The 27,546-nt window shown below is 37.5% G+C and overlaps 1 protein-coding gene across 1 annotated transcript in view; it reads right to left on the bottom strand.

The window, feature by feature from the left end:
- LOC124802691 (guanine nucleotide-binding protein G(s) subunit alpha) overlaps positions 1-27,546 on the bottom strand; it is a 358,394-nt gene that overhangs the window by 12,444 nt on the left and 318,404 nt on the right. The window contains exon 9 of the mRNA XM_047263629.1: positions 4,424-4,622. Coding sequence (XP_047119585.1) covers positions 4,424-4,622 — 199 coding nt within the window. The remainder of the gene's footprint in view (positions 1-4,423; positions 4,623-27,546) is intronic.

Raw genomic sequence — 27,546 nt, 5'->3', positions numbered from 1 at the left:
CAACTGGAAGCAGTTAATTCCATAAATTTTCTGGGAGTACGCATTAGGAGTGATTTAAAATGGAATGATCATATAAAGTTGATCGTCGGTAAAGCAGATGCCAGACTGAGATTCATTGGAAAAGTCCTAAGGAAATGCAATCCGAAAACAAAGGAAGTAGGTTACAGTACACTTGTTTGCCCACTGCTCGAATATTGCTCACCAGTGTGGGATCCGTACCAAATAGGATGGATAGAAGAGAGAGAGAATATCCGACAAAGAGCAGTGTGCTTCATTACAGGATCATTTAGTAATTGCAAAAGCGTTACGAAGATGACAGATAAACTCCAGTGGAAGACTCTGGAGGAGAGTCGCTCGGTAGCTCGGTACAGGCTTTTGTTGAAGTTTCGAGAACGTATCTTCATCGACGAGTCAATCAGTATATTGCTCCCTCCTACATATATCTCGTGAAGAGACCATGAGGATAAAATCAGAGAGATTAGAGCCCACACGGAGGCATACCAACAATCTTTCTTTCCACGAACAATATGAGACTGGAATAGAAGGGAGAACCGATACAGGTACTCAAAGTACCCTCCACCACACAATGTCAGGTGGCTTGCGGAGTATGGATGTGGATGTAGATGTAGATGTAGATTCATGTGTTATCTCTCCTGAAATAATCTTTATTTCAGTATCACAATCTAAGACTTTCAAATCATAATCTGCTTTGGCAAAAATTGAGAAATAGTTAATTCTGCTCTAGTCACTGAAATCAACAACAAATTGGTTGAGAACAATACTTTCACCCTCAAGGAAGATAAAGGGAACACTTTGGTTGTTATCAACCGAGACACATACATTAGTTAAGTACACAACTTCTTTTCTGCAAATGGTATTGTAAAGTTAAATAATGATCCACGTAACAAATTTAAAGCCTTAATCAGAAAAGCAGTAAAGAAGTGTGATTTTATTTTTTCTGAAAAAGATGTAAAACACATCTTGGTTATTAACCCACACATGCCTACCTTACATACTCAATCTAAGATCAATGGAAATGGCATGTTGATTCATCCCACTGTTAATTATATAAAACAGCCCTACCTAAAATTCAGAAAAAACATTATATCACTACTTAAGGAGTACTATGTTTTTGAAGTAAAGTATACCGCTGAAAGTTCACTTGAACTATCAGCCAAAATTAACCATCTCATTCTGCTAATGATAAATTTGTATCCTTTGATTAGCTAATGATAATTTATCTACTAAGATCCCCATTCAAGACACTACTGAAAGCATTGAACAGAATCTTCTTGAACTAAAGAAGATCAGTGTACAAGAAATTAATGATATCCTTAGCCCATTACAGCTGATACTCTCCTGTAACTATTTCGAGTTCAATGACGAAATTTTTTCACAACAAGGGGGCATTACCATGGGTAGTTTTATAGCAAATACACTTGCTGTCTCTTTTTCTAACTGTCACGAAAGTCAATCCTTTAAGAAATTCCCCACCACAGCTAATAAAATTGAATATTATATACACAGATGTATGACACATTAGTGTTATTTAGAGAATCACTCAGTTACACTGACATAATGCTAGCACAATTCAATAGTATGCACATTGACATTCATTTCACCATGGAGTTAGAAAAGCAACAAGCTATTAACTTTTAGATCTGACTATAAGGAATGACAATGGCATTCATAGTTTTGGCATCTATCATAAGCCCACTTGCTCAGATGATCTCATCCACAATAATTCCTGCCACCCAAGAACCCATAAGAACGCATTTTTCGATTCTATGATTCACAAGTTAATCAGTCTGCCCCTAGAATAAAATGAAATTATTAAAGAACTAGCAATCCTTAGATATACAGCACTGAATAACAGTTTCCCTGGACAAATCATTGATAGAGTGTTTGCTGCAAAATTACTGAACCACAATACTACTGATAAGAACATATTGCAGAAAGAGGAAGAAGCTAAAACTAAATATTTATCCCTACCATACAGCAGATCTATTTCTGAAAGAATAGGTTTCATAACACCAAAGTAAGAATAAGTTTCCATACTGACAACACATTAGGCCTGACCATCATAGTATACAACACTTACACACAATCTCGTGTTTATAAGATCAACTGTGGAAAACGCAATAACTTTTATATAGAACAAACTCTAGAAGTTCTAACATTTGTTTTAGAGAACAGAGTAACAGCAGTGATAATTTTTAATAATTTTTTATGAACCATATTTGAGCAACTAATCTTAAGTCAGATTACAATGAAAATTCTAGAAATTCCCCACAGAATAAGAAAAGGAAGACAGCTTTATTATGTAGAAGACATCAAATTTTAAAGGGCACTTTGAGACCAGTCAGAATATGTTTTGAATGAACAGTCTGGCCTTAGAAATATAAAATTTCTGGACTGCTTCAAGAACTACTTAAAATGTAGAGTTTTTTAATATAACTGACTTTATCCATGTTAATTCTGGCAAATATTCTAGACCATGCTATGCTTATTACTAATTAGCATCTTTCCTATATTTATGTATTACTTGCACCTGTTTTACATATCTGGACCACTATTTTCATCTATATCTGAGATTTTACACCCTCTTCTGTACTAGTATTTCTAGGCATTGTTTTATTTCAACTTTGTGGTCACTTCACCTTTTTACCTATTTTTAATCTATATTCTCTCAGTCTCATTTGCGGATTCCGTTTTTATTTAATACGTATTTCTGTCATTTTTCTTTTATCTGAGCACACATTTCACAAACCAAATGATATCAACCCCATATACTAGCATCTTTGCACTCCATAGCTCATACTCTTTGTATGTTTACACCTTTGCCGATTTCATGATCTATTTACCACGCTTGCTACATGAAATTTAAACTGAAGTGTTTGTACCATTATTTCACCAGCTTCCTAACATGTATGGTGTATGGATGAGCAGACAAATACACACCACTGCATGCAACTGTTCTTACACAGTATGGCAAAGTTTTATATTATTGAGTGGTTTCCAGCAATCCACAGAAGTAGCTTTGAAATTATCACTTTCAATGGTTGTCAGTTTCATAATTATGTGCAATATATTTGATGACCCATTTACTCAGAAAGCTTGAAAATAACCAAGAGTCAAAACTGCAATCACAATAAAGAATGGTGTAATTATTTCATTTTCAGAAAATTTATAAAGTCTGTGGACCCTATTATCGTCAAACTTCCAAGTATTTTTGTGTTACATTCATTACTCTATAAAGCAAGCAAAGTTGCACTCAACTCAAAGGTTGGTTTGAACATTGCAGTATTTTACTAGGCACGGTGGTGTGCCCTTAACGATCTTAAGGAACGCACTTTAGATGATTAATTTTCGAATCCAAGTGGTCCTTCTAAGAAATGGTTTTTGGTCTGTGTACCACTGTATATACACCTGCTCTCTTCCTAACTGGATGATGAAAACTCTGGGCACTAAGATATTCAGAGTGCATCACCTTGCGGTACACTTAGTGGCCGAGACATCCATCTGACTTCTGCTCTACCAGAACATCTAAAAATGGCAGCCTTTCCCTCTTTCTCTGTCTCAATGGTGAACTGGATGTTTGGGTGCATGCTGCTCATAGGCTCCTGAAAGTGCTCAAAAGCTTCTACACTGTGTGGCCAGACCACAAAAGTGTCATGTTGATGACACTGGACAAAGGGGAGCCAAAATGTAATGCACATTCCTCAAAATGCTGGAAACAACGGAAAATCAATAAAAAAATTATAATAAATTACCTGAACCACACTATTACTGACGTCACTACCCAGTACCTAAGAAAGATTTCTTTGCTTCAGGATTTCCACTAATCATATTAACTATGGTTACCCAAAAGTTTCTCTAAATCTTAAATCAGAATGTAGGAAAAAACCTCATCTGATAATTACAGTACTTCAGATAATAAGCTGAAAAAATGGCTTCTTTTTTATTTTCATCACAGCACCTGAACGCTACCGGGAGACTTCAGCTCATAAGATTTCCATAGTACCTGTGCACAACAGCTAGCTTATGGTATCTACGGGTGGCCACTTTCATCTTTTACTTATGAACACCACATCAAAGAAGTAACATTCCTTGTTAATTTTTATTTGATAAAAATAGTTAACTAGCAAGTTGTGTCTGTAGCTAAGATTTGGCATTTTCATTTTATGTTAATTTAAGAGCGGAAAAAAGAAAATTGTAACACTTTGACACAGCATATCATGTCACCACATTGCCAGAAAAAAGCGAATATGACTGTTTTAAAAGAAAGAGCACTGATGAGTTATGAATTTAGTATGATCTACAGCAAGCTCAATAACAAAAGAATACTTAGCAAACAAATTACGACTGCTGTTACTGAGTTCTGTTCTCTGATAACATAGTAATTAAAAAAATTATTACTAACTAAAAATTCATCCCGAATGAAGTACTTGGCCCGAATAACTTCTGGATCTTCCCCTGGTTCTGCCATTGCATCCGTAGGGGTAGGGTACTGTGCGAAGTCAGCGAAGTATTCTTCCAGCTTAGACTTCCCGGCTTTGATCTTCTCTGCCAGTAGGTCCTGCTTATTCAGGAACAGGATCACAGATATTGTCCGTAACCACCTGCATCAACGAAAGCATAATTACTTTGTGAATTCCAAAATATGTCATTTTATGAAGCAGTTCCATATGTCAAATAAGTCACAATGAGTTATATCTTGTTCCTTACATAGTAAGTGGTTTAAGACATACACTGACTGTTACACTGGAACCACACTTTTATTTGTTCAATCTAAGATTTTACATGTGTACAAGCTAGAACAGTTATTTAATGCTCTTATTTACAGATTTAAATATTTCAGGAAAAATCATAATATGACCAAAAGCACAAACAACTGTCTATGTCTTATGAAGCAGTGTCATTCTGATAAGTGGCAACCATAACTTACTTTTTTTTTAAATTAATTCTTACCTTTTGCCTAACATTTCATGCACTGAACACTTGTAACAAGCAAAATGTGCTAGACACCCTATCTTTTATGACTTGTGTTCTTGCAACTCTGGTATTTGAAATTGTCAGATTGACAAACCTTAGATTTGGTGTCAATTCCTCCATTGCTTTTGAATGTCGCAGAAGCACATGCAACAGTCTACAAGACTAGATTCCTTGTGGAAGAAGAACATTACACATGATTTGAGCATGTTTGTGAGGTGAGATTTCTTTTCCTTTGCAGGAAGTGTCAAGTCTTAATGGTATAATTCTTTGTCAAAGAGTGATTTTCAGGTGTACCTCGCACTCCAGCAACGGCATTTAATTTGTCATAAATAATCACAATATAACTTTTAAGAAGGTCACACACCGAAATCAATTATCTCTTTCCCCAAACTGAAACCTTATTCCAAATACTCTCATCATAACCAATATTTGCTCTCAATTTTAGAACTAAAATTTCTTCTGCAGAAAGCCAATGGTAAGTGGAGTCATCAAAATAAAGTAACAAGACTTCCATAAAATACCTGATATGCCTACATCTTAACCTTATATTTGGCATCTTACAGGAATGCAGAAAAATCTGTGTCCAACATACTGAGGATGATTGTTGTTGTATTTGTTGTCATCATTATTAGTACTATGGGAACTGCAGACAAGAATTTGCGTATTAACAACCAATTACAATGGTTATTTTTACAGCCTATGTGTAATAAGAATATGGCTGGGTGTATACAGTTGTCAGTGGTAGTAGAGCTCTCATTACTGCAGGTAGACAATTTCTGAATCAAAACAGGCTCTTTGGCATCTAAGAGGCAGGAGCTCGAAGCCTGCTTGGGCACATGCATTTGTTTGTGTCTTCTGTGCTATCTCATTCCCAAAGATACATGATAAAATTCTGAAGAGTAAATGTACATTTGGTGTGTGGGGTTTTTTTCCCCAAAGAAGCTAACATGTTGCACCACATGCAGTGTTAGTCACTCAATTGAATTGCCAATAACCAATGCCACATTAGACTGGTTCATTGTTAATAAACTTTTCCCTTTATTACATTAAATTCATACCTTTAATCCAAACTATACAACTTTTTATTTCATTTCATTTTTTATGTGGGTAAGATTTGAAAGTGCACCTATCCTTGCAGAGAATAAACAGAATTTGCAAAATTTTTCCATCTCTATCAATGTTAAAGATGCTTGTTTAGTCTGATTCATCACTGCAGCATATTAGTGCTAGGTTAGCTAAGACTAAGTAATTCTGAAGTAAACTTTTGGGGCAAACCGCTAGACCGATTTCATCCAAACTTGGTACACGTATCACTTACTGTCGGAAAGAATCATATTGCAGATAAGAACTACCTGTCTATCAAAAGGGTAACAGTAGAGGTGAAAAAGAAGTGTAGTCCATGACACGCAAATACCCAGACTTTATTAACCCAGTATTTGAGGATGAGAGCATGTAGTTACTTGCAACAAACTTTACATGTAAGTTCAAAGTATTACGAAACTTTTCCTTCCTCACACACTTTCGTAATGATGAAATGAAAAAAAGTTTATTGCTAACAACATTTTTGCGTCGGGCACAACATTTTGATTTATTACTTCTTTATTACACACTTTGTAGATGTGTTCATATAAGCCACTGAATGTACCTGTATAAGTACACCACTGTATGACACATAGTTCAGGATATATGATGGCATAAAACACTGAATTGCATGGAAAACTACTGCAGCAGCATGCATGATGTTTAAATTTATTATTGCTGGACCCCTGAACCCGTTATGATCAAATTTGGTGAGGAAATAGCTTCAAACCTGAGGAAGAACATAGGCCACTTTAGTAAGTGCTTAAAGATACTTATTAATTTGGAGAATAATACATTAATTAGGGAGAAATATTTACTCTTTGAAAAAGCTATTTACTTTTCAACTCTTGAAATGTATTATATTTCTGAAAATGCAGATGGACAGGGGAGGGGGGGGGGGGGGGGGGGGGGGGTAGGCTATGGGTATTCAGCTAGTAATAAATAAACTCAGTGTTAATGTTTAGTTTTCAATGTTTGATTCGTAGCTTGGCATTTCACATTATGTCGTCCACTTTTTACCTTCAAGTCTTGCATTTCATTAAAATGATCTGACTACCTTATGACAAAGTAATATAAAAAAATAACAACGCACTATATCAACAAAGACTTAGACTATGCTAAAAATGGGAAGAAGTGTAAGTAAGGATGAAAGAGAGTTGAGGAAGACTTGTTAAAGTGAAATAAATGCTGCAAAGCACAGTTAGCATGGAGCTACATAAATCATAGAACTAACATAGCAAGTAATGATACATGGAGGCTATGGCAATGAAAGATTTGGATTGGATATAGCACCACAAGCATGTTGGTATTTCTGCACGAAAGTCAGATTATGATAACATCTGGAGCATCTATTCAATATTTAGACAGAACATGTTAGTTAAAGTTATTTAGAAAGACATTATACATTCAAAGGGGACGGGATGAATGAGACTTATCAGTGATGGAAGCCTGCCACAGCATGTTTATGATGATTATTCATAGCAACAGATAAGAAACCTTAAAAGCAGGTCTGCAAGAAAGATGTAGCAAAAGTTCACTTGTGTCCTCGAAGTCTTTTGTGGCAGCATGATCTTTATCTTCTTGGTTTTCAAGCCCTGTCAGTTCCAACAAAATCCTTGAGCTTTTGATGGCTAGCTCCACCATCAACATCAGCAGTAAAACTACTTACTGCCAGGACTGGCACTATTTCCCGTATATATACCTATGATTATGGCTGCTGGCAACAATTAGAGAGGACTGAAACAATGTGTGTGTGTGTGTGTGTGTGTGTGTGGAAGGAGAGTTAGATAACCCATAGTAGCTCGGCCCACCATGGGACCAAGTGATGTCAGGTAATGCGGGTGCTGGCGCCACATTTGAAACTGCTGCTTCCGCCTCCCCACAAGCATTAAGCAACCGCAGTTGCTTCCTTTCAACATCCAAAGCCCGTCACCACACCCTATTTAGTGTGTAGCCCTAGTCTCTGTTGAAATGATTGCTGTTCAGTCTAATCTTGGCCACCTCTTTTGTAACTGAGTCTCAACATGTTGACTCATGAGCCAAGACTCTCGTGTTCTCAAACTGTATTTTGTGTCCATTTTCGAGCTGATGCTTAGCTATAGCTTACTTGTGGAGCTCCCTTTGCTTAATATATCTCTTGTGCTTGGTGCAACGCTCCGCAACTGTACGAATTGTCTTGCCTACATAGATGCTGCCGCACTCGCAAGGGACACCATACACACTGGACACCCAAAGAGTTACATTGTCTTTAACAGGGCGCAACATTCTCATATCTTGGGGGCGGGCCGGAACACTGGTCTCAATCCACGTCTCTGCAGTTGGTGTCCTAACTTGCTGCTCATTGCCCTCCCGTGTGGCAGGAAAGCTGCTGGCTTTGCTTCTTCTGCCGATTCACAAGGCGTCCTTTTCCACTGACACTTGAAAGCATTTGCAATTTCTCTTTTGCTGTAGCCACTCTCTCTGAACATGTGCCTCAAGTGCTGCAATTCAGACTGTAGGGGGGGGGGGGGGGGGGGGCTGTGGGACTAGCTTTTAAAGTCAGATTTCTAGAATATTCAGATTTCCAAGCAGCCATTTGGGTAATTTCATCATGGAATCAAGACTGTGTAAGGATATAGAATTATTTTATAATTTAGAATGGACAGATAGAATGCCTGTACCCTTGATGATTTAAATAATTGGATAATCGTTCGCAGTGACACACAGGATTTGTTAGAATGAATTAGTTATGTATTTAAAACTATTCCACACTTGGTTTGCAGATTCTTCATTGTTCAAGGTACTCCAGAGATGATGGGCGGTGAAATGATACTGCCATCCAACATGCTTACATCATCAAGTTTATTTGTCTCAGAGTCTGCTATGCCATGTTTCAAACCATGGAATTCTTCCAGTGGAATGTTTCATGGTATTGGGCTCCGCAAAAATGAAGAGCTTCTTCGAGATGATTTGAGAGACAGAAGATGCAAGAGCTGTTAATCAGACTTTGAACAGTAAGCACAATTGCAAAAGGCTACGTTACATGTGGCTACCAGATTAATAAAATAGTTGCTTCTGAGAAACGTATTTCTCCATACTTATTCCAATAGTAATTGATTAGAACAAGGAAACTTTTGACTCCAGAGCAAGGTTCCAACTGACAACTTTCAATCCCACAATCAACCAAGTGAACAGGAACCCTTGCAAGTGCTGATTGTGAGTTTAACGGTCAGCAAATTGTTGGAAAAAAAAGTACTCTTAGACAGTGATTTAGCAGCAGCCGTGAAAGTGCCAGTTGCATTATGAAAGAATAATACCAGTGAATTTATCAAAATATATAGACACTCTTCAACTGAAGAACATGACAGAAGCAAGAAGTTATGGTGAAGTACTGGTGTTACTGCAGAGGAGTATTAACAACTGTCAAACAAAAAGGTCCATACATTTGATGCATGTAAGAACTGAAATTGTGGTATAAGGGACAGAAAAATTATACTCAAGTGATGAAATTGATTTTTTAATGAAAATATAACAAATTCACCATTAGCAACAGTATTCAACAAGATGTTGCTAGACGAATGAATATGAACTCTTACACCCTGACATCGAATCGTTATGAGCATTTACTGTGAGTTACTAAATGAAGAAGGTTAACACGGTGTTTGTTATCAGTGTTTGTGAAATTTTATTGTCATTTGCAATATTTGTGCACCAAATGAAAACAGTTGCATCAGTCCACAAACTATTATACAGTAATGACAAGTACACTGGTTCAACACAAATATATGGGTTGGTAGCATTCATCATCACAGATCGGATAGGATCACCACTTCACGATATTGAGCAGTCCTTTGTACAGGACATGCATCCGAGCCTACCAGCACCTACAGCTTTCTACTAATAATTGTGTCTTGTGGGCCATAAGCATTTGTAGTCTCTTTAGTGCACTTCCTATATGAATTTATATTGTGTCGTTTCACACTTAGTAACTGAAAGGACGACTTTCAAGCAAGACATAGCATTAATTTCATATCATCACTAGACCTTTTTTTGTTTACAAGAATTAGTAATATGCCATTTATTACAAATTTATCCACAGCAAATATGGCTTTTATTAATGACAAAGTTAATGTCAAAAGTTTTTCAAAATTTTGCTAAAATGATTTTAGTAGTTATCAGAGAGGATAAATAACAAATTTCTTGTCTTAGAAGAACAATTAAATGATAGCTTTTTGCAAACTGATACCAGATTTGCACATGTAGATATAAGAGTCAATCATATAGAGAGAAAATTTGCTAAATTGCAAGAGACAATATCCAACTTCAAATTGTAAATAAATGTTTCGATGCTAGTCTCAAACGCTTAAGAGAAATAGATTAGAAATTAGAAATTGTGGAAAATAGACTAAAAAGCAAGTAAGATTGTATCCATTCCATTATGTCAAAACAAAATGGTTTAATAAACCACACACACATTTTAGAGAAAGTGTTACTGTAGATGGAAACAAGCTTACATATTGTTAGAGATAAAGATATAGATACTATTTCTATGAGGGTTGATAACCTGGAACAAAGGATTAATGTCCTAATAATATGATATACAATACCTTCCATTCTAATTGAAAGCCAACATTAAAGACTGTTTTAAATAATTCTCAGAATATGACATGTCAAGTGATATCTCCTAGGTCAAACAGTGCTAGTGATTCCATTACGCACAATATGCACCGTGCATGTAGACATAATTAGCATGGTACATTCACTATCGATTATTCTTCTGTAGTAGAAAGAAAAGAATGTGAAATAAAGATAAACTTAACCATTATGTAAGTGATGATTTTACATCAATGTAGAGTCAAAGTCTAAGTTTCCACTGTTTATACCATACCATACTGTTTTTAAAAGCAATTTGGGGTATGTTACTAACTATGTGGAAAGGCCACAATAAAATCAGCTTCCAGGCACATCATCTTACAGGAAACATTGCACAATAGTGTGCATATTAAAATCAGAAGAATTTCATACCTATGATGAATTTGCATTACAATTTAAAGCTAAATACTGGAGTGAAGGAACACAGAAGAAATTGAGATTGGAAGTATTAGGGTCTACACCATGTAGCAACACTAATCTGGAAGGATACAGAGACGTAGAAAATCAATGAAGTAAAGCAAAATACTTGGGCGACCCGATTTATGAGGTGCATTTGTTGGAAATTATTTTAAGTCAGTTACCATAGGGGATGTGTGATAAGTTGTTGGGGAAAGATTGGGGTAAAGTAAATAATCTTTTGCACTATTTAGAACAAACAGAGGCTATGAAAAGTCATTCCGATAGATGACATTCCAAAAACACCACAATGAATAATGATTTGGTCAGCAGTATCAATAACAACATGAACACTCATACAGGAAATACAATGCGTAACACTTATGATCATCACACAACAGGTAAGATAAAAAATAAAAAATAAAAAAAATTAAAAAATGGAGAAATAATCATAATCCCAATAACAGAGACCATTCCAACTGAACTGTTGATACTCAGAATATTAATGAAAGGGAAATTGAAAACTTTAAAGCTTCCAGGGTGCAACTTGGTCCCCAGAAGCAAACAATAACACATTGCAACATTTGAGTTCCTTTTTATTAAGAAACAATAATTGCGCTGCTATAGGAGATGAACTACTGGAGGAAAAAGAACAGTATATGGAGGAATACATCCAGCCTAAACCACAATGATCCATAGCGAATGTATCTGTGTCGATTATTTTAGATTCAGAAAGTAAATTATGTATAGTTTACCAGAACTACTTAAAACACAATGATATGATGTGTGCATTTCCCAGTTTGCCTGTATCTGGTATGAAATACATGGGTATTACATGATTGGTAGGTAAACCAAACCAATCAGAATTACTAGTAACAGTTAATCTAATCAAGTATACAGGGTGTATGTCCTAAGAATCATCAGTCACATTTTCTATGGTGTTTTGGCATTTCCTTTGGTGTCCTGCAATTCCATTTGTGCAACGTGCAGCTGGAACCAAAAACAAATAATGTTCACCATTCTTTCATGTGATGCCCAGTGTCAGTTTGTTTCCCATTACAAACAAAATTATTTTTAAATCTGAATTTTATCTGACCATTCGACAGAGTGGTCACAGAACGTCTAGTGTCATATTTGTTATGTCAACATGTATTGACAAGAACAGTGAAACATTAAGAATAACCAGTACTCCAACAGCGACATCACCATCCTGTCTTGCACTGACTGCTACCGTCATGCAACAGTGCTGCTCTGTTGCTGCTGGAATACTAAGTTATTCTTCGTGTTTTACTGTCTCTGTTAACATATATATCAATAAAATAAACATCACACTACACTGATTTGGGAAAACCCTGCCAAATGGGCAAGCAAAATTCCGATTTAAAATAATTTTGTTTCTAATGGGTTAACAAATCGATTCCTTCCATTGAAACTAGGCATCACATGAGAGGTGTAGTGAGCAGCAACTTTTTGGGCTGATCCTAGCTACACATTGTAAACACAAAGTGGCAAATATTTGCTGAAACACCAGAGGAAATCTGCCCGATAAACCACAGGAGACACACTTGGTACATTTCACTATCCCATGTAGATGGTCGTGGCTCTGAATGTATGTGTAATATTAGGTACTGATGGGCTGTTAGACCATACTGTTACCTTAGGCCTGCAACATATCAGTACAAAATTTACTTACAGTACAGGAGAAGATACTGTGAAATGCTAAGAAATGTGGTAACTTTATAAAAATAAAATAATACTTATTGTTGACACTCAGCTAATTGAATGTTCTGATAAGATGGACTAAAACTGTGCTGAGGAAGAAAATATTGAGGACACTGAAACTAATATAACATCAAAGGAAAAGAAAGACCTGTAAGCTTTTCGCAAGCATATAAGTATTTTTTCACAGAGACCCTGGGTTATTCAAGATTTTGTGTATGTCTTAAAAATATTACCTCTCAAGTCATTTTTTATAAAACCATACCACATAGCAGTGGCAGCAAAAAGCTCAGTACTTCATGACATTACCAAAATGTTAACATGGAACAATACTGAACCATCTGAGAGTAGTTACCGTAGCCCTTTAGTTACAGTTAAGAAATCAGACATGCAAGTACGATTGGTCCTTGACACAAAAACTGTGGGCAGAATAACTAAACCCAAATGAGACAGACCCATTGTCATTTGCAGAATTACCATCTAGTATGTGAATTAAATACACACACACTATGGACTTAATGGCAGGTTATTTCAAAGACTGCAGTTTCCCCACCAGTTGTCCCAGTCTAATATAAGGGAGATGCACAAACTTATCGATCAGGTATTTGAAAATGGGGTAAAAGGCTTTATGTCTTGCCCTACACATCTCCTACGATTCTTGTGCGCAAGCATGATGCAAGGGATTTGCATGGTGGTGGATTATCATTTATTGAATTTGTAAGTCATTCAGGAATTGCTCCCATTGCTGTACCTGCAGAACTGTTTTATGCAGTTTTCTGGAGTGTGGTATTTTACTGTACTCAACCTCAACCAATTTTTTCATCAGGTGCCATTGGCGAAAGGATCGAAACCAGTCATCGCATTTTGTACGACTGGAAAATTTTTTAATACAACTGTATACCGTTTGATTTGGCGACTGGAGCAGCAGTCCCATTCCGCCTCATGGCCTCTGTACTAGATGGTCTCAAGTTCAAGTGTGTTTATAATAATTTAGATGATGTAGTCATATACAGTAAGACTTTCAAACGGCATTTTGGTCATGTTGCTCAAGTGCTACAACACCTCCATGACGCTATAAAATGACTTTTATCTAATATGAATATTTATATATGTGTGTGTGGAGGGGGGAGAGAGAGAGAGAGAGAGAGAGAGAGAGAGAGAGAGAGAGAGAGAGAGAGAGAGAGGGGGGGGGGGGGGGTTTGATTTTTCATTGAGATTTTTACTTTAAGTTGTAATTTTGGATGCTGCCTCCTTGAATGATCAGCTTCTGCACCAGTTGGGGATGTATTATAATTTGGAGGAAGTTGCTGTTCTTTAAGGTTTAAAATACGCCTCTCTTAGTTACTTGGCCGTATCGCGGATAGCTTTGAGCCAATAAAAGCAAACAGCAATCTGCTTTTTGTGAGAAAAGGAGATTGCTTAGTACACAAACTTTCTCGAAACTACACGTCCTGCTGCATCAAAATTGCGCAGTGGAGTTCAGCATCATACTATTATACAACAACATAATCCAATTACTGCAATTAAGAAATTATGAGAGGTTGTTACATACTGAATGAAAACTATAGAGAATGCATTTCCTTTCCTGTATTTTAGTGAACTTTGTACACTCACAGTTCTGTCGACTGATAGCTTGCATCAACAATGAAGTTCACCTCCTTTTCAAAAAAAGATATTTCTATTCTTCACTTCCAGAAAATTTGTAAACATAAATGTTTGGCATCTATTACACATACTTTACTCGGTTTTATCACTGAAATAGCAATTTTCATTAAATGTAACAATACGTTCTGAGCGACGGCCTAGCAACACGACCTCTTTCCACAAGATACAGATTAACAGTCCTCTCTCTCTCTCTCTCTCTCTCTCTCTCTCTCTCTCTCTCTCTCTCTCTTTTTAATAAATCAAACATTCACAACTACTATCATTGCGGGGATTGCATGCTGAAGAGTTTGTCGCTGTCCAGCTGCGCTTCACTTCACTTCACTTGAAGTATTTTTTTGAGTCAAATTTACATTTACGGTATTTACATACATTACTGAGCTTCTCAGAATAAAATTAGGCACAAATTAATTAAGAAAAGGGCAGTGAGGCTCACATGACATTACAACACAGGCCTTACTGTGAAACCATCCAAGGTGAACTTAGTGCAGAAAGAGATTTTGTTGCTGGCACACTCTGTGTCAGCTATTTGTGCCTTCCCATTGCCCAGGAATAAAAAAGATACTGCTCATTTTAATTCATCTCCAATTTCGCACAATTTGCTGCTCCACTCAATTTGCTGAGAAAGAAAAGCAGAAAATTATTCCAGTGGAGCGACACTCAGCAGGCATCGTTTGAGGCCATCAAGTCCACCTGGGCTACTTTGCTGGTCCGGGTTGTGCCAGATTTCAAAAAGCTATTTATATTGCAGACTGATGCATCTAATTCAGGCATTGCACCAGTCCTACTACAGGCTGGAGAGGGAGGGAGTAAGTCAATTACATTTGCTTCCAGGGGATTTTTGGCAGCCATACAGAAGTACTCCAACTACAAAATGGAGGAGTTAGATACACTCTTCGGTATGGAGTGTTTAAAGTACTTCGGTACAGAGTGTTTTAAATACTATCTGGAGCACAATCCGTTCCTACTGGAGACTGATAACCAGGCTCTGACAATGGATGTTAGCAAGACCCGGGAAAACAAGCAAGATTAACAGGTGGGTAGTGCAGATCTTGGCCTTCCAGTTCGAGGTACAGCACATGAGAGGACCGACAATTGGATAGCCGGCACTCTGAACAGAATGTTTGGAGTTTACGGACAGGATGCAGATGCAGATGATGATGATGAAGAAGAAGAAGAAGAAGAAGAAGAAGAAGAAGAAGAAGAAGAAGAAGAGGAGGAGGAGGAGGAGGAGGGTAGGAGGGGGGAGGGGGAGGGGGGGGGGAGGGAGAGAGAGAGAGAGAGAGAGAGAGAGAGAGAGAGAGAGAGGAAGGAGAGGGGGGGGGGGTTATCAGAAGAACCAGAGATACTTGTCTTATTTGGTAATTTGGCCGAGAAGCAGGAGAACGATTCTCACTAGCAAAAAATTCAGAATGAGCTCAGGGAGGGGAAGCTGGGCCCGGATACACTCTGAAAGATTCTTTTATCATATGCAATGGGATAACAAGGATAAAATCTGTCTGCCCATTCAATTAATAACCCTGGTGTTTCATTTGCTGTGCTAGAGGTACTTTAGGGTGTATAAAACTATAGGAAAATTAAGGATCAGCAATGGAGATGTTGATAAGGTGGTCAAGGCCTATGAGGCGTGTATTAAGGTTAAGCCCCATCATAACAACCAGGTTGGGAAACTTAATTCAGACTGGGCTGGACACTGTATGGATAAGGTATTTACAGATTACCTAGGACACCTGCCCCTGGCGCGGGGAGCGTTATCGTTACGTTCCAGTTGTCACTGATGCCTTCACCCACTGTACATAGTTGGTTCACACTAGATCAGCTACCACTTCAGTCACACTCAATCATTTGCATATTTGGTATTCCTAAGGTTCTAGTTAGCAATAACTCGGCAGGGTTTTTTTTTTCTGGAGACGTCAGGCAGCTATGCTTTAAGAGTGCAATGAAGCATATGACAACAATCCTAGCCTTCATTTGCTGAAAGTGTTAATGGTAATCTAAAGTCAGTTCTCATCATACTTCACAATGAGATGCAAGGGAAGTGTGTTCAAGATCACAGTATATGAAGCTCATAAAACCACACTTGCCAAACTCATGTTCACCTTCCCAATTAATTCTACCATCTTCAATCTCTGGTCTATTAATGATCTGCTCCAGAGGACAACAACCAGGCAACCATAAACAAAAATAGCAGGCGGCTCACAATAACATTTGGCTTGCACACTACAAGGAAGGTGCAAGGTTAACTCGGCAAGGTGTCCTGTCATGCTGAAGGAGGGAGAGTGATCTGTCTTAAGGACTTGTTTGGGGGAGAGCAAAGGGGCGCAAAAGGATGACCAGTATGATGCTGCCTCATTTTATAGATCCATATAAGGTCGTTGAGATACGTGAACTTACTAATTTCTTAATCCATGATGAGGCCACATAAAAATGTGTGAGGGTCCATATCAGCCAACTAAAGGTGACAGGTAGTGAGGAGAATAGCGGTAACTTGTCAGACATTTCAGCAAAACCCCTCCCCCTCTGTTCTGGGGTTTTTTCTTTTGTTCTGGGAGGGGGGGATTGTGCCGTGCGGTGGGTATATAAATGGTTTCTTGGATATCAATATAACCATGGTTACAAGCTACAAAGATCTTCAGTGTCTGGCTGAGACCAGAGGCATTTTGAGGAGAGCGAGAGTGCAGAGCGGGGAGGTGCCAGACATTGCTGGTGGGGCTGTTGAAATAAACAGGGCTGATGAGCACTGGTGGTGGCACTCGACTTCTGAACAGCACGGAGGGGAGGCATCTGTTAATATTGACAGAACCTGTGGCAAGTACAGGCTACTCACTGCGGCACTTGTGGAGTTGCAAGTCTTTTGAATGCTCACTTCTGGAAGTACACACATGTGAAGCCTGTGGGTTTCATTCACCTTCCTGTTCGCTACCAGTGTCAAAGTAGTGATGATTGCCTAGTGTAAGTGTGTCTGCTAGTGTGGTTACTGTACCTTTAGTACTTGAGTGTTTACATTGAGATATTCTGAGGCATGATTACGTACAAGTAGTGCTCATTAACCTAGGTGATTGGAATCTTGGTTCATGCATAGCACCAATCATTTCCAGCATCTAAAGAAGTTGTATTGAATCTTATCCTTGGAAGCGTTTCTTGATTACTGTTTACTGTTAAAATCTTTTGTGACTGTGTCTAACTGTTGTAAGTTTGAGGTGGCCCTCACCTAATTTGGTCTGAAACTGCACAAGTCGCTGATCCAAACTACATTTATGGACCTGTTGTTAATATGAAATTTGCTATTGTTCAGATGCACTTTAAGTGACTGCATTAGCGCAGGGCTGTGTCCACTGATGCCAATGCTTTGTGCTAACTATCATTTGCTGCATACTCCCATTTACATGGAAAAGCAGTTTTAAGTTAACAAGGGTCAGTTGAGCCTGGCAACAGTTGGACATTTGCTCAGTTCAAAGTTTTGTATCATTCGTGCCATTCTGCTTGCAGTGAGACTTTTCTCTTGCCACTGGTACTGATAACTATAATTAAGGTGCTTGTGTATAGGCTCGGAGGCTCAGTTTCAGCTGACCTGGTGAGTAATTTAGTTCCTTGAATACCATTATCCTGAGGATTTAATATATTGTTTTTTAGGCTAACTAATATCAGTTCACTAGTAGGCACTGTACCACCTCAGTTAAAATTTACACCTTAATCACAACATATTCTGATATTTCATTATGCCACTGAAGTACTTGGCATTAAGCCTTTATTGCTATGGCTCCCATGTGGAATGGTGATTACTCCAAAATTTTGACAAATTACCTTAATGTTTCCCTGTATTTGACATTTGTGTGTCTCACAAAAAGCCTTGGTTGTTACAGTGACGAATCTCAGTACACTGGATTTAGATTAACTGACCTTGAATTACTGACTGCAGCAGTGAAATTTTCTTGTGTTTGTAAGACGTGTGGTAGTGATAACATTCAGATTATAGATGATGGTAAGGTAGTAGGCTTGGCAGCCAATCTGCATATTGTGTGCAAAAAAATGTGATGCTGATAGCTCATTCAAAACTTCTAAATGTAAAAACTGGTACTATGAAGTTAATAAGGTGTTTACCTATGGATTGAGGTGCATTGCAGTTGGGGAGAAGGGGGAAACTCATTGTGTGGAATAATGAGTATGCCAGTGCCATAGCTGAGATTTACACAAATAAACCGTGTACTGGAAAACAATTTCTGACGTGTATGATGACAGTATGATAGCAGCTACAATAGAAGCTATTGCAGACAGTGACCCATTAGATGAGAACGATTCTGGTCACGTTACAACAGTTCTTGTTGTGTCACGTGATGGTACATTTATGAAAAGAGGGTACATGTCTTTATATAGTGTGTCAAGTGTCATATGTATTGACACAGGTAAGGTATTAGATGTTCAAGTTATGAGCAAATTCTGCCATAACTGTGCGCTTAGTGGACAATGTGAAGAAGATGTAAAAGGACATAACTGCAGCAAAAAATTTTCTGGTTCTAGTGGTGGAATGGAAGGAGCTGGTATGCAAATTATTTTTAAGAGGTCTGTCACGGAACGTGGTGTCAGATATGTGAAATATCTTGGGGATGGTGACTCTAGTGCATTCAAGTCTGTGAAGGAGAGAAAACCTTACGGAGAACTTTCAATTGAGAAACTTGAATGCATAGGTCACATCCAGAAGAGAATGGGCTCCAGATTGAGGAAACATGTCAGTGACATGAAGGGCAGGTAGTTGGAAGATGGAAAGGGCATCGGTGGACACAACAGACTCACAAAGAATATGATAGACTCTCTTCAAGTGTATTATGGCAAAGCTATCAGAAAGAACCTATCCAGTGTAAATGACATGAAAAGTGCAGTATGGGCTACATATTTTCACATGTTGTTAACAGATGAACACCCTATTCATCATCTGTGCCACATTAGCTGGTGTAACTATCTACAAGCTCAGAGGGATAAGAACCCTTACATTCACAAGGAGAGGCTTCCGAATTGTATGCTGGATCTTGTCAAGCCCACTTACAGGTTTCTGGCCAATCCTGCACTTCTCAAAAAGTGTGTTCGGGACAAAACCCAAAATCCAAATGAGTCTCTAAATTAACTCATATGGAAATGATGCCCTAAAAACATATTTGCATCTGCTACAGTTGTTAGAATTGCAACTTATGATGCAGTTATTGTATTTAATGATGGGAACATCGGGAGGATGAAATTAGTAGAGAGAATGGGCTTCAAGATAGGAAATTTTACTCAAGACATCCTGAGAAAAATATATTTACAGCACGTCTCTGCAGCTGAAAAGTCAGTTGAAGACCTGGTAAAGGAAAGAAGACAGACAACAAGAAATCAGAAGAGAAGCCTTGATGGGAAAGACTACCCAGAGTACAAATGGGGTGTGTTTCCTGAAAAGTTTGTTTTTTAAAGTTTATTTACCTTTTCCTCAGATTCTATGAATGCTAGAATTATGAAATTTTGTACACATATTTCTGTAAACCTGATAAACGTTGTCTCAAGAGCAAATTTTGAAATAATGATTGCAAGCTGAGATATGGGGCAAAGTGCTTGGAATTTTGCATGAATTTAAAATTGTAGTCGTGGAATTATAACAAAAAAATTATGAAAACTCTCCCATTTGACCTATTTCAAAAACCTCATGGGAGAAGCTTACAACATATAGAGAGATTAAACAGAGAGATTTTTGTAGAAATCTCTTGAATACTTCTGAGAAAAAGGAACATACATTACTTTTTGAAAACAAAACTTCAAATTTCATTAAAAAAAGTTGAATATATATAATCAAAGGATTTTATATGTAAATGTGTTACTTACATGTAAAGTGTGGTACAAAATTTCATTGCCATATCTCCAAAACTGTGGATTTGGTGCATTTTTTAAATAGTGTGTGTTTTTCATCAACGTCCTCCCTGAAGGTATGTAGAATGGCAGTCACAATCTGCAAGGAACCTTTTGCAAGGGTTCATGGCTCACAGAACTATGTGGAAAGAGTGAGGAATTTACAGCAGCAAATGAACCAGGATTTTGCTGTTTCAAAAGAAGATTGAAGAGCTTTGTATGTTACACTGTACTATTATGTTAAGATACTTACTAAAATAAAATTCAAATAGAATATTGCAGTAATATTTGTATTAGGAAGAGAATATGGAAACTACCCACATAAATTCCAAGATGAAGCTGTACAAGGCACCAGAGACCTTCAATGTCATAGCAAAATATAACAGTCATTATAGTAGGCAACAGAAGCCCAACAAAGTTTACTTGGAATGTGGCCTCACAGAGGCATGCTTGTTTTGTGATACATACTCTGAATACTGCAAAGAAAAGTGGGTTCCCACAATATCTGAAAATAAATTTAGAGGAATCTTTGTATCTGAATTTAATGTTTAACATGGAGGGAGGAGTTCAGATGTGGTTGGGAGCTGCTCGCTGAAGAACTCTGAGATAACTAACCCTCACGCAAAACATTTCCACACAATTACAGTGAACTCCAAGAGACAGGCAATGAATTGGACTATTATCGTTTTGGTATACAAGGGCGATGTTCTTGAGGACAATATTATGGAAATGGAAGAGGATGTAGATGAAGATGAAATGGGAGATATGATACTGCATGAAGAGTTTGACAGAGCACTGAAAGACCTGAGTCGAAACAAAGCCCCCAGGAGTGGACAACATTCCATTGGAACTACTGACGGCCTTGGGAGAGCCGGTCCTGACAAAACTCTACCATCTGGTGAGCAAGATGTATGAGACAGGCGAAATAACCTTCGACTTCAAGAAGAATATAATAATTCCAATCCCAAAGAAAGCAGGTGTTGACAGCTGTGAAAATTACCGAACTATCAGTTTAATAAGTCACAGCTGCAAAATACTAACACGAATTCTTTACAGACGAATGGAAAAACTGGTAGAAGCCAACCTTGGGGAAGATCAGTTTGGATTCCGCAGAAATGTTGGAATACGTGAGGCAATACTGACCCTACGACTTATCTTAGAAAATAGATTAAGGAAAGGCAAACCTACATTTCTAGCATTTGTAGACTTAGAGAAAGCTTTTGACAATGTTGACTGGAATACTCTCTTTCAAATTCTAAAGGTGGCAGGGGTAAAATACAGGGAGCGAAAGGCTATTTTCAATTTGTACAGAAACCAGATGGCAGTTATAAGAGTCGAGGGGCATGAAAGGGAAGCAGTGGTTGGGAAGGGAGTGAGACAGGGTTGTAGGCTCTCCCCGATGTTATTCAATCTGTATATTGAGCAAGCAGTAAAGGAAACAAAAGAAAAATTCGGAGTAGGTATTAAGATCCATGGAGAAGAAATAAAAACGTTGAGGTTCTCCGATGACATTGTAAATCTGTCAGAGACAGCAAAGGAACTGGAAGAGCAGTTGAACGGAATGGACAGTGTCTTGAAAGGAGGATATAAGATGAACATCAAGAAAAGCAAAACAAGGATAATGGAATGTAGTCGAATTAAGTCAGGTGATGCTGAGGGAATTAGTTTAGGAAATGAGAGGCTTAAAGTGGTAAAGGAGTTTTGCTATTTGGGGGGCAAAATAACTGATGATGGTTGAAGTAGAGAGGATATAAAATGTAGACTGGCAATGACAAGAAAAGCGTTTCTGAAGAAGAGAAATTTGTTAACATCGAGTATAGATTCAAGTGTCAGGAAGCCGTTTCCAAAAGTATTCGTATGGAGTGTAGCCATGTATGGAAGTGAAACATGGACGATAAATAGTTTAGACAATTAACCAGAAAGAAATTGGTGATGTACTGTCTCCTAAGGCATACATACCTGCAGCAAATCACGATTTCTTTCGGTCATGTGCGGAAAATAACAAACAACACTGAAGTAGAGAAATGTCCTTGATGTTGGTTGGATTAAATGAGGGGGGGGAAGGGACTAAACTACAAGGTTATCAGTCCCTTGTTCTGAATAAAACAATGCCACAAGTGTGAGAAAAAAACAATAGAGACTGACAACACAAAATGGAATGAAAGGAAAAATCACAAGAACGATGAAAAGCAACGAACGCGTAAATGTACAAAAGGGGAACAAAAAAACCACAGAAACGCAAGAAACGGGCTGAAGAGAGTAAAACAACAAAGCCTGTCTGATCCAACATGCCGAGCAACACCTGTCTCTACCAGGAGAGCTGCTCTCACAAACAGTATTGCAGCCATTCCAAACAGGGGAAGCAACATCATGGTGTGGTGACATCACTAACACAGCAGTGTTGTAACTGTGCCTCTTATTTGGAAATGCTATGGTCCTAAATGGTAGTGTAACTTACTCAACCGTTGAGATCGCTGCTAGTCACTGCGAGCTATGGCACTTCTTATGATTGGGCAGCAATTCTGACAATGTTCTTTTGGTGTATGAACACAGGCATTCACGAAGATACCTTTTTATTATAGAAGGGATCATTGTAGAAACACTTAAAATGGACATGGATACATTCGTGGTGAGAAGCAAAAGGAAATAACGAGTAAGTAGATGAAGCACTTCGGCAGTAGAATGCAAATTAGACTTCTGTACCATCTTTCTGAAAACAGTGTGCCTCGGAGCCTTTAGTGATGAGCAGGTTGAGGCAGCCGACTGTGAAATTCATTAGGTATTGTAAAATCAACTTTCTTCCTCCTTAATTTAGAAACATTTGTCAATAGTGTAAATACTACTCTTCTTTACAGAATGTTAAGAACTACACTGTAAATAAAAGTGAGTACTGTTATGATCTTACACATCAAAGCATATACACTGTTTGAATTTCAGCAGTTTACAAGAAGCATAACAGCGATTTAAAGGAGGAGTGTGCTACTTCGATAAGCATAACTCTGAGCTATTGGAATATATTACATACCAGAAATATAAATGGAAAATGCATCGTAATACAGAACACATGCGCCATTTGAATTGATAACATTTTTATGCATTGATTTTTTTACAAATTTTTTGTCTAACATAAAAATATATTATAGCTTTTTATGTCAGCTGCAAAGAACTCTTCAGTGCTTTCAGTTTTTAAAAACTGGATGGAGCATAATCCATTGCTTCAACTCAACAAAGATAATAAAGCAATTTTTGAACATGTGCTGAAGTGTGAGAGTGAAAGTTAATAGTGGCTTTCGACAGGCGGGCCATGAAATTGAAAAAAGCTTGAGTTTAACCCTGCGGAGTATGAATTTCACTGCAGTGGACACCTTTTAATGGTCAATTCTTTGGCGTTTTCAATCAGTCATGAGGCTGTAAATGCATGCAGGACACAACAACGGTAGGAAGTGCCCACTGCAGTGAACTGTGTGCATTTGTAGCCTCAGGACTGACTGAAAATGTCAACGAAGTGACCATTGACAGCTATCCACTGTAGTAGATGCTATGCGCCACAGGGTTAAGGTGAATTTTCAAATTGGTACTATGGAGAAAATTGATAAGCAGCCATGTAACAAGTTCTTTTCATAATAATTGCAGCAAAGTATTAATAAAATGTTGAAGCTAGTAACATCACTCAGTCGATTTTGTCATTTCAGTTGAAACACATGATAGGTAATCGAACCACGTTACAGAAATATTCAGTGCATTAAAAGTTAGACAAGGTCTCCCAAAATGAAAATCCAAGAGCGATGGAAATTGCAACTTTGAGACATTTTAAAGGCTTGCCCAGAACATTCAACAGAATTAAAATATTTTTTATAGAGAGATGGTTACAAATGGCTTCGCCACAATCATAAAAATGAAGTTCTTGAGCTGATTGCATCTATAGTCTTGTCAGGAAATAAGGGCAACATAAAAACTGCTCAATACCTTTCAATATTACTGGATAAAACTTGTGACTTATCCCAAACCGAACAAGTCTCTGTTTGCCTCACTTTCACTTCTGAAGATTTAACAGTGAATGAGTATTTTATCGGCTTTTACTCAACAGATACTACTTTAATGGAAGCCTTGTTTGATCTTGTCTAAGACATTCTAGCACTGGACAAATTACCACTATCTAAATTCAGAGGCCAGTATTATGACATGGCTTGAAATCTTTCTGGAGAAAGTATAAGGATTGCAGTTAGAAATACACAATTAAGATCCTCTAGCACTGTTTGTGCACTATATAATGTTCATAATCTTGTCAAGGTAGGAGGCAACTGAAAAAAATTTCACCGTCAACAAAATTTATTCAAATAATGAAATATTTAATAAATTTTGAACAAAACTCACTGAAGCACTGTGCTCCATTCAAAGAGTGGCAGATTAAATATGAGAAATGTTTACCTTCTGTATCAACCTATTGATCAACAAGGTGCATATATGATTAAAAACGATTCAATTGTTGTTGATGGTTTATGTTTATATTTATATATACTTCTATTTTACAGATGGGATGGCTGTAAGGTCAAATTAAAAAAGTGTTTCAATTTTGGTATGACCATTCTATTGACACAGTAACTGACAGTGTGATATCGGCCATAACAAGGCATATCTGATCATTTCCTTAAAAACTGGCAATGACAGCTGATGATTGATTACTGATTGTTATTTTTACACAGCCTTCAAAAGAATTTATTTCTCTATTATAGCCTATATATATCTGGATTCTACAATTATTTGCTATTTTATTTTAACAATTTCTTACTTTAACAACTTTTTAAGTTTTCATTCACAAGGGAACATTCCAATCTCGAGAACTCAGTTTGGGATGAGCCTTTGCGGATTAGTAATATATCTCAAGGGTATCCACTCATGGAAGTCTTTAAAGCGCACCAATCAGAAAATTCTGGAAAAATTTTAAACGTAGCTCATACGAATCTCACATATGGGTCATAAGTAGCAAAGCAGCATATAAGTAAAGTCGCTCAGTCAGTAGTGTGCCTGACAGTCATGCGACCGATCTGGATTTGATCCTACCCACCTGTCAGTATGGTTTCATTGTTGTTTTAATTGCTTTAAAAACTGTAACAATTGTTAAATGAAGTTATTGACCTAAAGTATTAACAAATAATTCCAAATGCATTTTTAATGGAAGTAAATCAATTGCCACTGTCATAAAATTCTGGGTGGAGTTTCAATTACATGAATATTGAAAACAAAAAATATTTTGGCGCCTTGCACAATTTATGAAGGATGATTGTTTACAGGAACAACGATATTTTTAAAAGATCTCCTGCAAAACATACTTTGTTGGCATTTCTGATAGCTTCTTTTTCATCAGAAAGCCTGGAAGCATAACCAGGCATATCTGATCATTTCCTCAAAAACTGGCAATGACAGCTGATGATGGATTATTGATTGTTATTTTCATACACTCTTCACGAGAATTTATTTCTCTATTATTTTCAATAAGTTAAGTGCAATTTTGTATATGCTTCCTCAGATTTTTGACTTGTCTGTTTTAATAACGTCACTTGGTTGAACAATAGGAGTACATTTTGGAGGAATCACTTTAACTGTACATGTCAGTGATTTCTCGTCATACTGAATGATTTTGTCATATAATTCAGGCTTTGCTTGTCCACCGCAAGAGTTAGTAATTACAAGAAACCGTTCTTGACCCTACTTCAAACACTGGTTGAGAATGTCAGTATACAGACCTGTCATTAACTTCCCAGATTTGGAGGACCTTATTATGTTTTTGTAATTTTGTTCATATTCTTTTTCTGTTTTTTGAACTCTGGGACCAAAATTATCAGCTGCCTCTTGCATACAAACTCTCACTTGAGCTAGGATGTTTCCCGATAGAGAGAGAGAGAGAGAGAGAGAGAGAGAGAGAGAGAGAGAGAGAGAGAGAGAGAAAGAGAGAGAGAGAGAGAGAGAGAGAGAATATTGAGCGATATATGTATGAGTCACTTTATTCATGTCATGTCTTTTAACGAATATAGTTTTGCTTCCTTTGGTAGCCAGAGTCCTACCATACACCAACCGATACTGATACCCTGGAAAGAAAAATCGACCGAAAGTGAAGCATTTTGTCAGAGAATAGTAAAAATAGAGAGCAAAATGAATTTTTAAATACCCTGGAATAAATACCTGTATGGTCAGTGTTGATAACAAAATCTTTGTTGAAATTCATTATCAACTTTAACCTCTGGGTTTGACAAGTGTCTACAGCAGCCAAGGTTTCTACCACAGTCGCTGTTTCTGTTCTTGAAACAAATCTTGTCACTTTTCGCTGACAAATTATGCACTTATTTTTGAATCTAAGAAACCAACTGTCAGAAGCTTTAAATTTAAAATCTGTAAACTGTTATGCTGCTGCTAAAGCACACCGTTGCACACACTGTGTAGTCACTTGCTGATAATTTTCTCTGGTTTCAACAAAATGATCACACGTCCAGGAGCTGCGCGGGATTAGCCAAGCGGTCTAAGGCGCTGCAGTCGTGGGCTGTGTGGCTGGTTCTGGTGGAGGTTCGAGTCCTCCCTCAGGCGTGGGTGTGTGTGTTTGTCCTTCGGATAATTTAGGTTAAGTAGTGTGTAAGCTTAGGGACTGATGACCTTAGCAGTTAAGTCCCATAAGATTTCACACACATTTGAACAACACGTCCAGGAACTGACTGCTTCATACTTATCAAATTGATTCCTCCTCTTTTTTTTTATTTCTTCGTCCCATTGGGATCAATATTCCTTCTTCTTTCTTAACTGGCTGCATCCTTTTTCTTTTTATAATGTTTGTAGTTTCCACATGGTGTGAGTGTGTTGTTAAGAACTTTAATTGTGTAATCAAAAGAAAGACAGATTGCTTCCCTTGCCTTATTTTCATCTGGTTCATAATGGTCCTATGAGCTGTGGTCTTTGTACTTATTGAAAGGCTAACCTTCATTTTCGTGAGGAAGTTCATCATCAGTCACAGGTATCTTTTTAGCCAACATGTCCATAGTATGTAAAATTTCTTCACCCATAAACAGTGTTTCATGAGAAACTGTCATTGAAGATTCCAATGCAATCAAATTATTTGCAGCCTGCACATCTTTTAAACATCACCTTTGACACTTCTCTGTATAATGAATCAGCAACTTCTGATACTTTCACTACGTCTTCATT

Source organism: Schistocerca piceifrons, chromosome 6 (assembly GCF_021461385.2).
Source record: "Schistocerca piceifrons isolate TAMUIC-IGC-003096 chromosome 6, iqSchPice1.1, whole genome shotgun sequence".
NCBI lineage: Eukaryota > Metazoa > Arthropoda > Insecta > Orthoptera > Acrididae > Schistocerca > Schistocerca piceifrons.
The sequence above is the reverse complement of the archived record's forward strand: the minus strand, read 5'-3'. Positions and strand labels throughout refer to the sequence as shown.